The 11,009-nt window shown below is 32.9% G+C and overlaps 3 protein-coding genes across 3 annotated transcripts; 2 read left to right on the top strand and 1 right to left on the bottom strand.

Annotated features, from left to right (window-relative positions):
* Nucleotides 1–1,729: 1,729 nt before the first annotated feature.
* Nucleotides 1,730–4,032, bottom strand: LOC102587920 (putative disease resistance protein RGA1). Its single transcript, XM_015305846.1, has 2 exons — nucleotides 3,851–4,032; nucleotides 1,730–3,653 (listed from the first exon to the last, which is right to left on the bottom strand). Exons 1-2 carry the CDS (start codon nucleotides 4,030–4,032, stop codon nucleotides 1,730–1,732), a joined length of 2,106 nt encoding a protein of 701 aa, XP_015161332.1.
* Nucleotides 4,033–6,516: 2,484 nt separating this feature from the next.
* Nucleotides 6,517–7,850, top strand: LOC107059332 (leucine-rich repeat receptor-like serine/threonine-protein kinase At1g17230). Its single transcript, XM_015305847.1, has 4 exons — nucleotides 6,517–6,826; nucleotides 6,926–6,997; nucleotides 7,317–7,676; nucleotides 7,783–7,850. The coding sequence occupies exons 1-4, from the start codon at nucleotides 6,517–6,519 to the stop codon at nucleotides 7,848–7,850; spliced, it is 810 nt and encodes a 269-aa protein (XP_015161333.1).
* A 524-nt stretch (nucleotides 7,851–8,374) lies between these two features.
* On the top strand, nucleotides 8,375–8,874 carry LOC102588243 (probable LRR receptor-like serine/threonine-protein kinase At3g47570; the record flags this gene model as incomplete). Its single annotated transcript, XM_006367946.2, has 2 exons — nucleotides 8,375–8,534; nucleotides 8,607–8,874. Coding segments are annotated over exons 1-2 (392 nt in total), but the record flags the coding sequence as incomplete, so codon positions are not given.
* Between the last annotated feature and the right edge of the window lie 2,135 nt (nucleotides 8,875–11,009).

The raw sequence follows: 11,009 nt of genomic DNA on the forward strand, positions 1-11,009 counted from the left end.
TTCATATCTAAAATTATCAGGTGCTTACATAATCACCCCCAAATCATACTATGAAATTATTGTGCTAGGTGGAGTACTCATTTTGAAAACTTTTTTCATCTCCCACACGCCTCTTAATAAGTTATCTCAAATATTTTACTCTCTTGATCCAAAATAATTGATGTTTTAGCCTCTAAAAATGGTCTTAAATATTGATATTTCACAAAATCAAGGTCTTTAATTATGTCAACTTAAAAGGAAAAGATCTTTCGGAAACGATCTCTCTATCTCCATGAGATAGTGATAAGGTTTGCATATACTTTACCTTCTCCATACTCCACTTAGTGGAATTTCACTAAATATGTTGTTGTTGTCATCATCGTCTCCCATCATTAAAAATTTCAAGAACTTGCAATGTTAGAGGGAATTTAGAAAACTTAATTCGCCCGTAGAAGAAGAATCATTTGTAAATTTATTCCTGTACAAGTTGATGCTTTGAATATGTTGGAAATTTATTCCAAGATCAATTGGTTATTTCCTCTTAACATGTTAGATTGGATCGACTCGTAACTCATTGTGTGTTACTATTTGAAAGATCAATATTTTAAATTTATTGCTCACAAGTAGAAATTAGAACTAGGAAATACAAACATGAAGTTTAGCGTATAATATATCTTAATTAATAAAAGAAAAATTATTTGCATGCATAATATTTGTTTATTCTTTATTTTTTCTTCATTTAGAATGATATATAGTTAATAAGTAATTCTATTATTTATATTCCATCAATGTAAAGTTTGTTTATGAAAGTTTTATTCATATACAATACATGTATAGTTATATGTCAAATTCATTTCTTAGTCTACATACTTTTACTTTATTTCAATATTCATTTCATTCATTGATCTTTCTCTTTGCATTCTCAAATAGATTTAATGATTCGATTACTGCAAACAATTAATGTATATTTACTTCTGGATGTTTCATCACCAAATTACCACCCTGATTTTTCTTTCAATATGAACAATACTAAATGAAAAACATTCCACATTAAGAAAGAGTGATAGTAGTGTTGTTTGACGATTGTTCCTTGATTTAGATAAAAATCAATGAAATTGAGTCCCTCTAGAAAAAGTAAATAAAAAAACTAAATGAAAATTGTGGCAAATGGAAAAAGCAATTTTCATTCAGAAAGTGGTAATCAGCCAATAATTACAACATTAACAAGTAGTAGTTATAATACAAAAGGATCTTACAAATCGTTAATATGTTTCCAAAAAAAAAAAAACCCAGAAATTTACAACCCATGGCAGGAACTAGAGAGACTCACAAGTCACAAACAGAGAAATAATTACATAAAACTCACTCATGTAATTTCAGATACGGAATATGAGCAATTTTGTGCCAGTCTTCTCCTATTCCCTTCTCACACCGCTTTTCCAGTATTGGGCTGCGACTAATGCTTAAACTTGTGAGGGCTGTTAGGTGCTGCAATCCCTCCCGTAAACATTTTAGCATCTCATAGCAAAAAATAGATAACTCTGTAAGTGAAGTCAAACCTTTCACTCCTTCCTCGGGGAGACTCTCTAGTGCATAACAACTTTCAATTTCCAGACTCTTCAAAGCATTGAGACTAGCGAGGCTGCTAGGCAGCTCTTTGAGATTACAGAGCCCAGAGATTTTCAAGTATTTGAGATTCGCAAGGCTTTTCACCATCTCTTCTGGGAGTGAAGTAGCTTTGATGATACTGCTAATGTGGAGGAGAGTAAGAGCGCAAAGATTGGATATGGAGTTCAATCTCTTCAAGCACAGGGAATTGCTCTTCTCCTCCCTTTTTGAGCAATCCTTTCAGATTACAGAAGTCCCATATACTAAGTTTTCTCAGGGATGGAAACCATCTTCTTGTGGAAACGTCATCCTCTTCAAGATACTCCACCTCCCCAGACCCATTTGCTAACACTAGACTTTCTAGACAAGGCAAATCACCAAAGGGTGGTAAGCATGAGCAGTTTTCGCAACCTTCAATTCTAATAGAAACGACTCTTTTCAAAACTGAGTGATTCATCCAGTCTGGGAGACGGAATCCTCTGAAGCCAATGATTGTTAAAGAGTGCAGATTTGCTTTTGCAGATAAGTTGGCCTCTTTTGCCTCTGTATGCTTCTTCACTCTCTCAAGGTTTGTGATTGAAATTGAGCCATGGAGATCCAGGTTTCGTAGTTCACCAAGTTGATAACTTTTCTTCCTTCCCACAACAAAGTAACTTAGAGTCTTAAGGCATGTCAAAGATCCTATCCTTGGTGGCATACAAGTCAATGGACAACCATCAAATAAAAGATTTCGGAGACTACCAAGTGTACTTGTTTGTTTTGGCAAACAAGAAAGTGACCAGCAGTCATGTAAATCAAGAGTCTGCAGATTTTGAAGCTTGCATAACTGCTTTGGAAGACTACGAATTCTAAGATTGCTAGACAAGTTTAGGTATCTTAAATGTACTAGATCTCCAATGGAAGACGGTAGCTGCTCCAGCTCAAGTTCTGTGTAACTTAGATTAAGTACCCTCAACGAGACAAAATTTTGCAAGAGAGGAGGAGAGTAAGGAGACACGATTTCAGCTAAACCAATGGACATCATATATGGGTAATATTTTACACTTACTTGGCGGATATTGCTGCTTGATGTGCTTGCCGAAAACAGAGATGTCGCCAAATCATGAATGAGATCATGCATCTTGAAATAAGTATTGCTAGATTTAACTTCAATCTCTTGGAAGAAAGATCTCAAGTATAATTCATTCCATACTTCATTACCTACATACTCTAGCTCCAAGTTTCCTTTCGATAAAAGGAAACCATGTGCCATCCAGAGAGAGATTAGATTTTCCTTTTCCATTTCGGTATCCTTTGGGAATACTGCACAATATGTAAAGCATTGTCTCAAATCAAGTGGAAGGTGATGGTAACTAAGTTGCAGGGCAGGCAGAATAGAACTTTCATCTTGAGGCAACTTCCAAATCTCACTATCTCTCACATGTTCCCATTCTCTTTCTTCTCTCTTGAATCGCAAAATACCTCCCAGAGTCTTGGCTGCTAGAGGCACACCACCACATTTTTTCACTATCTCCTTTCCGATAACCACAAGGTTAGGATTTATTTCTTCTTGGTGTCCCAATGCACGTTGCATGAACAACAACCAACAATCCCACTTCTCTTGATCTTCATTCCAAACATCATCTAAGACGAGTAAGTATCTTTTTCCATTCAGCAACTCCTGAAGCTTCTTTTGAAGTGGAGCCAAGTCCATGTCACCAAGTAGTGGCCTTCCTTCAGCAGATTCTACAATTGCCTTTATCAACTTCTTCTCTTCAAAATTGTCCGAGACACAAACCCATATTTTGGGATCGAAATGCTGAATCACTCTCTGATCATTGAAGACCATTTGGGAAAGAGTAGTCTTTCCTAGTCCCCCCATACCAACTATTGGGAGGACTGAAAGTTGTTGGGCATCACTAACATAGTTTATCAGGATTTTCACTATCTCATCTTCCTCTTTGTCCCTTCCATAAACTTGTGGTTCAGTTAAAATAGAACCTGGTCCAAGCAATGTCCACACGAGAATATTGTTACATTCACGATCATTAGGAGTCGGCAGAAAATAGAGAATAATATATGCACGCCTTAAAGAGATATATATAGATGAGCTTGAGGAGCAGGAGACATGAGAAAATCATGCTGAGTTCCACTTGGCAAAAAGTCCTAAAACATATTTTGAAGTTTCTCTATTTCTTCTGCAATCATTTTCAGAATCTGATATGAACCAGTAACTAAAACAAATTATTATTAATTTGTTGCCTTGTCCTTGAGTTTCTGTAACCAGTTTTTAATTGCCTTGTCCTTGAGTTGCTTCATCTGAGCATCTTCAAGCACGGCTTGGATTGTAGAAAACCTGCTAGAAAGATTTTCAAACTCATTTTCAAAACCGAAAAGCAATGAAAGTTCCCCTTCAAGGAAAGAAGTGATATTTTCAATCAGAATTTGAAGGAAAGCTTCTGCCATATGTTTAGAGTGGAATTGAACAAATTTAAGTTCAAATTTACTGCTTTGTGTTTCATGAATTACTTGTAATAAATACATTAATGGGAGAATGTAATATATACTTTTCGTGTAACGGAGAGTACTTTGCTTTCACTTTATAATCCGTATGCCAAAGTCTTCTACAGAATCACAAGACTGCTCTCTGCAGCAATGTACTCAACATATATTTGAATATGTTTGTTTCGAACACATGAGCACTATCTCATTCCAAGCATCTGAAACAACTGGGCTACAACAACTTGTTGTGTTAAGGGTGTTTAAAATATGTTATTTATTCATTTCGTGCATCATTTTACTTGTATATATGGTATTTTTTTTCCGATGAAGTTGGACACCCCGACCCACCATGTAGCTACGCCACAGGTGATGCCTCAGAATATTAGCAAGCAAATTTGGAAAACTTCTTTGTTTGGAAAGGAATATAAGTTGCTTTGAGAATTGGAACAATTATTTAACTAGTAGTGTTACGAGTAGATGTCTTCAAATTCTTTACTCTTGGAGTAGGGCAAGTATAACTTTCTTGCAAATTACTCGATCCGTTTGACCATGAGAATTATTCACTCTTTTTCATTTTGGGTGTGCTTTGTATGAAGGAAAATGTTAAGTCATTTGTGTATTCAATAGCTAATTCCATGACTGATTCGAAGCATCTCTTTAGAAGTAAAATATTCATCTACTGGCTTAAAAATTGAGATTGGATCTTGTTGGTCATGTTTTGATTTGGTAAAATTGAGGATCTATCATTTTTAGTTTTGCAAAAAAATGAGTCATGTTTGGTGTGAAGAATTGCCTATACAATGTGAAAGGGTCATATTGAAGATCAAAGAATAACTAGTTACTACTATTGTTGACTAGTGAATCAATATTAAATTATGTGTATTTGAAAGTTTGTAGACATAAATAATTATTTATAAAAGAAATAAGGAGATATGTGATTTATCAATGCAACATCTTTGGGATATTTTGATATGAACTATAATTTGCTCATTTATAGTAAACTTGAATAAAAATTTGAGAAATTTTTATAATTTTCACAATTTTGTGTGTTTTCAGGTTTATGAAAAATAAAAATGCAACTTAAAAAGTTCAAATTACATGTCCATACAAAACTTTAACTTCATATCTATTTTATTTTGGATCATAATTTCATATTACATGTCTAAACATGGCCCTATATAGCCAGTTTGGTTCTCCCTCTTTTTTTTCCGCTTAAAACTAAAATCAAATCAATTTTTGTCAGTTTTTTAAAGTTAAAAAATTATAATCAAACCAAACCAAAAGGTACCAGTCTTTTTTCTTCGATTTTTTGTGAATACTGGAATCTTAAGCAACTTTTATCGTTGATTTGTCGTTATTGAGAGTCCGACGGTATCATTTTTTAAATTCCTCCTTCTATGCAACTTGCATTTTTTGTCAAATATAATCATTGATAAAAATATTTAATGTTGAATTAACAAACATCCATCTTTATTATATCACATTTTTGTGACATGCACCAAAATGAGAAAAACGACCTCTTCAAAATGATTTATTTTATATTAGACATTTTTTTTGTGGTAAGCAAAGATAATATATAAGACTAGTTAATCGATGTTTAACATATAAATAATCAACTAATAAGGTTAAAGGCTTACACATACAAACTAAAAATTAGATCAAATGCACTAAAAATATAATACGAGGAATCTGTTTTAGGGATTACAGTGTCACCCAACGACCAGTCTTATTTTTAATAGTGCACTATTGATTGGTCTATCGGCAAAGAAAACTCGGAATTTAATGATTTTTGTTTTATCCTTCGGACATTTGTTATGTCATCACGACTACTTGTAAATTTGAACCGCATAAAAGTTTTTGTTCGAACTTCATATACGGAAATTCTAAACAAGAACTCAAAACTTGAAATGAATTCAACATTTAAATCAGTAGATAATTATTGATTGAATTCCTTAATATGTATATATACAAAGATCTGAATAAAAGCTATTGAATACATTGCATGTTAGATTTGTTAATTTGACCGTAACAGTTGACATTCTTTTGTCAAGCATCTATTCTGGGGAGGTTATATATATATACATTCGAATGATTGACATTATACTATAGCCTAAAACTACATAAAAATATGTCAAGTAAATAATTTAACTGTCACTACAAAATTCCACAACCAATGGTTTATTTCCCTTTAGCAATGAATTGCAGTCAAGTTCAGCTAGCAAATATAACAAAAAAAAAAAAAAAAAAAATTAAAAATGTTTCAAACATATTACATATATATGTTAATCATTGGTATTAATTAGATAAGTGTCGAAGCAATTAGAAGTATACACACAGTATATATAGATGGCGTTTGAAAACGAAAAAACTTAGGCACAAATAGCCGTTAAAAGACAAATCCCCGATGAAATAGGGCGTCTGAGGCGTTTAAAATACTTGTATTTGCAAATGAATAATCTCACTGGTCAAATCCCACAAAGCCTTGGATTTCTCACAAGGCTTCAATTTCTTCATCTTTCTGAAAATCGTCTATTTGGAAATGTTCCATTGTCCATTTTCAGTGTGTCTTCTTTAAAGGACATTCATTTGTCTCAGAATTACGAGTTAACTGGGAGTTTGCCAAATGAGATGTGCACTAATCTGCCAGTGTTGGAATATATATCCCTGCAAGATAATCAATTTGTGGGTGAACTTCCTAAAGGTTTAAATAAATGCGCCAAACTTGAAGTTCTGTCCTTGTCTTATAACAAATTCACAGGTAATTAACTAACTTGTAAACTTTTCATTTACTAATTTTACTTGTAATTTCTTCTTGAATTAATCATCCTTTTTGTGTATATGATGTTATATTTGATAGGAAATTTACCAAGAGACATGTGGAACATGTCAAAGGTTCAAGAACTATTTATTGGATGGAATAACTTTACAGGTACGTGATTTTGTATGTATTAAATCTTGAATACTCTTAATGAAGTTCCTAATTTCATTAGATATGGTCAATGTGTGCATTTCCTAGTAACAAAAAAAGATTAATATAGTTTGGTCTAGTTTTCATTATACAACAAAATAACTCTCAAGTCTCTAACAACTCCTAAATATGTGATATAAATCAGGAAAATGTTTTCTTGGATATAGTTAAAAAAACATTTTATCTTTCTGAAAAACATTTTCCTTATTCGTACCAAAGACACCCTATGTCTGATCTTAAGCCTGATAGCCATATACTTATTTTCAAAACAAATTTGCAGGAGATATACCAAGTGAAATGAACCTACCAGTTATTCGGAAATTGAGTCTTCGAAGAAACGAGTTAGTTGGAATACTACCACCATCTCTGGGGAACTTAACAACTTTGGTAATGATAGACATTGGTGAAAATAAAATTAATGGTAATATTCCTCCACAACTAGGACATCTCTCTAGTCTTGAAGGACTATATCTTGGATCGAATGCTCTAACAGGTGAAGTTCCTATTAGAATTTTCAACATTTCTTCACTAAAAGTAATAGCACTTGCTGCGAATACTCTGTCCGGTAAACTTCCTACAAACTTAGGCTATAGTCTTCCAAATCTTGAAGGACTTTATCTTGGGATTAATAATTTTAGTGGTAAACTTCCTAGCTCAATCTCAAATGCCACTAAGCTCAAATTTCTTGATCTTGGAAGGAACATGTTTAGCGGAAACGTACCAATTGATCTAGGACTAAATCTCAGGCAGATTCAAAGCATCAACTTTCAGAGGAATATGCTTACAAATGCTCCTTCTTCCACGGGCGAAATAAGTTTTCTAAATTCCTTCTCACATTGCAAGTACTTGAAATTTTTAATGATTGGAGACAACCAATTTAATGGCATTCTTCCGAAATCGTCCTTAACTAATATGTCGTTGTCTCTTGATCGATTCATCGCATTGACAAAAACCTTAGGCACCATTGGCTACATGGCACCAGGTACTGATCAATTTTTTATTTACTAATTACTTTCTTTAACTTGTATTCTATATGCATTTATGATGATGGCAGAGTACGGGTCAGAAGGGATAGTGTCAACTATGGGAGATGTTTACAGCTACGGCATTTTATTGATGGAAACCTTCACAAGAAAGAAGCCAGTAGATGATGAGTTTGTTGGAGACCTTACCTTGAAGAGATGGGTCGCGGAGTCATATCCTCATAGAGTCAGGGACATTGTGGATGCTAATTTATTTTCAACAGATGATAGCTATTGAAAGTTGTTTGAGATCGGTATTGGATGTAGCTCTTGAATGTACTGGATCCTTCTTCCATGGGTGAAATAAAGTTTTCTAAATTCCTTCTCACATTGCAAGTACTTGAAATTTTTAATGATTGGAGACAACCAATTTAATGGCATTCTTCCGAAATCATCCTTAACTAATATGTCGTTGTCTCTTGATCGATTCATCGCATTGACAAAAACCTTAGGCACCATTGGCTACATGGCACCAGGTACTGATCAATTTTTTATTTACTAATTACTTTCTTTAACTTGTATTCTATATGCATTTATGATGATGGCAGAGTACGGGTCAGAAGGGATAGTGTCAACTATGGGAGATGTTTACAGCTACGGCATTTTATTGATGGAAACCTTCACAAGAAAGAAGCCAGTAGATGATGAGTTTGTTGGAGACCTTACATTGAAGAGTTGGGTCGCGGAGTCATATCCTCATAGAGTCATGGACATTGTGGATGCTAATTTATTTTCAACAGATGATAACTTTCATTCTTATAATATGCATTGCGAGAAGAGAGAATTAAATTGTTATAGTGAAACACTGCCCTTGAGGTTTTACTTTACAATAAAAGTAAAATAAAATTAAACACATAATTTAATCGAATAGAGATTATCAAATAGTGACGAAGAAATAATTTTCAAAAAAGAAAATGTGTATGCAACGTTGAATATGTAGAAAAAGATCAAGAGTTGAATAATTTTTTACAACACTAATACAATTATTCCTATTATTACAATATTATTGTGGTAATTATTATACATGTCTCAAATAGGTTTTTATAAGTGTCATTTTAAGGAGTTATAAATTTGAGTATTAAATAATTATTTGAAGGTTATGAATATGAAAAGTTAGGAGTTATAGACATTACTAAATTAATTAATATTTAAATTTATGTAATTGAAGAGGTATAAATTAAGAAGATGATGTTATAAAATAAAATAATTGAAAAAAGAATTAGAAAAATAAAAAAACCACAAAAAGATAAATAGGATCCTTGGCCATTGAGAGGTGCCATATCACTTCTTTTTTATCTAACTTTATATAAATATATAATTTGGTAAGAATTTTTGGAAATAAATAAAGGAGATGCATAATGTTTTTTTTTTTAAAAAAAAAATTGTTTATTTGTGTGTGCGTGTTTATATGACATAAAAAAGATTTTATTTTGTCATGTCAATTTTACTTTAATAATAAATGTAGTTGGGTGATTGTTAAAGGTAAAACGTTTTAGTGATTTTATTGATACAAAATAAAGTTTAATGAATTTGCTAGATAAATTCTCATAGTTCAATGATCTTTTGTTTAAGAAGGTGAATTAACAGTTTTTTTATTAAGTATATTACAGTTACAAACTATAGGTTAGTTACTTTAATTTTCATTTGCAAGAAAAGATTATAAGTTGAAGTTAAATTTGGTAAAGAATTCATGATTTGGCTACATCTCTGTTAACAGCAGGTAATCATCTTAAATTAGTATCACAACAACTTAAATTATATTCATCTTTTTGGCAATTATCAAATTCGGAGAAGGGTCAGATATAGTTATGCTCTATTGGACATAGTTTAAATATACCTCCGTTTTGCTTTTGTTAACGAAGCAGCTCAAAGAAAAGAGATTCTCTTCTGTTCTGAATCTCCATTTGCTGCACTTGGATCCTTAATCCAATAACAAACAATTAACCTAACAGACATGTTTATCAAATTAAACAACTAAGTGTAAATTTTGTCTAACAAAGAAAAAAAATGAGTATGCATGTTTTCTCCCTGTTAGATTTCTTTCAGAATGGAATAAAGTTGGAGCATAGAATTCCATCGTTCATTAAAGTATCAAGTTCAGCAAAAGTACGATAATGGAAAATGATCAGAAACTACAAAAATGGAATAGAAACTTATTAGGCTGGAAGTGTGACAATATCATCCTCTAATAAAGCTACCAAATTTAATGTGGGTAATGAAGTATGAAAGAATTATACTTGAGGTCCTTTTTCCAAGAGGTTGAAGTTAAATTTGGTAAAGAATTCATGATTTGGCTACATCTCTGTTAACAACAAGCAACAATATCCGTGAAATGAAAGTAAAAGGATATTACTTTAAGGACATGGTGTCAATCGGTTTTGCTGAAGTTGTGTCTTCTTACTCTCCTTTGCTCTTGAAAAAGTTTGTCGCGTTGAGGGTTCTTAATCTAAGTAACATATAACTTAAGCAGTTAGCATCTTCCATTGGTGATCTAGTACATTTATGATACCTAAACTTGTCTTCGTAGTCTTCCAATCCAGTTATGCAAGCTTCAAAATCTGCACACTCTTGATCTACAATTAATATTGCTCCTCAGTTGGTTGTTTGCCAAATCAAACCACAAAACTTGGTAGTCTCCGAAATCTATTACTTGATGGTTGCTATGGATTGACTTGTATGCCACCAAGGATAGGATCTTTGGCAAACCTTAAGACTCTAGAGCGCTTTGCTGTGGGAAGGAAGAAAGGTTCTCAAAATATATCTAAACTTTGACCGAAATTGTTGTAACGTACAATCCCAAACTTTGGGCAGGACCCATTATCCCTGCACTATTTAATAGTGTATTTTAAAGATATATAAGTGTCCACGTGGACATTTGTAATGACCTTCCTGGTCATTTCTGTGCCTTGCATTCTGTGTGTCATTTAGAGCGTTCCTGTAGCGACCCCAAG

This window comes from Solanum tuberosum, unplaced genomic scaffold, assembly GCF_000226075.1.
Source record: "Solanum tuberosum cultivar DM 1-3 516 R44 unplaced genomic scaffold, SolTub_3.0 scf01326, whole genome shotgun sequence".
NCBI lineage: Eukaryota > Viridiplantae > Streptophyta > Magnoliopsida > Solanales > Solanaceae > Solanum > Solanum tuberosum.

Bases quoted from the DNA above. Each gene is read 5' to 3' on its own strand.
- LOC102587920 (XM_015305846.1), bottom strand. From the start codon at position 4,032: ATGGCAGAAGCTTTCCTTCAAATTCTGATTGAAAATATCACTTCTTTC. The intron at 3,654-3,850 runs GTTACAGAAACT...TATCTCTTTAAG, and splicing joins GACAAGGCAATTAAAAACTG to GCGTGCATATATTATTCTCT.
- LOC107059332 (XM_015305847.1), top strand. From the start codon at position 6,517: ATGAATAATCTCACTGGTCAAATCCCACAAAGCCTTGGATTTCTCACA. The intron at 6,827-6,925 runs GTAATTAACTAA...TATATTTGATAG, and splicing joins GTCTTATAACAAATTCACAG to GAAATTTACCAAGAGACATG. The intron at 7,677-7,782 runs GTAAACTTCCTA...ACTAAATCTCAG, and splicing joins TGGGATTAATAATTTTAGTG to GCAGATTCAAAGCATCAACT.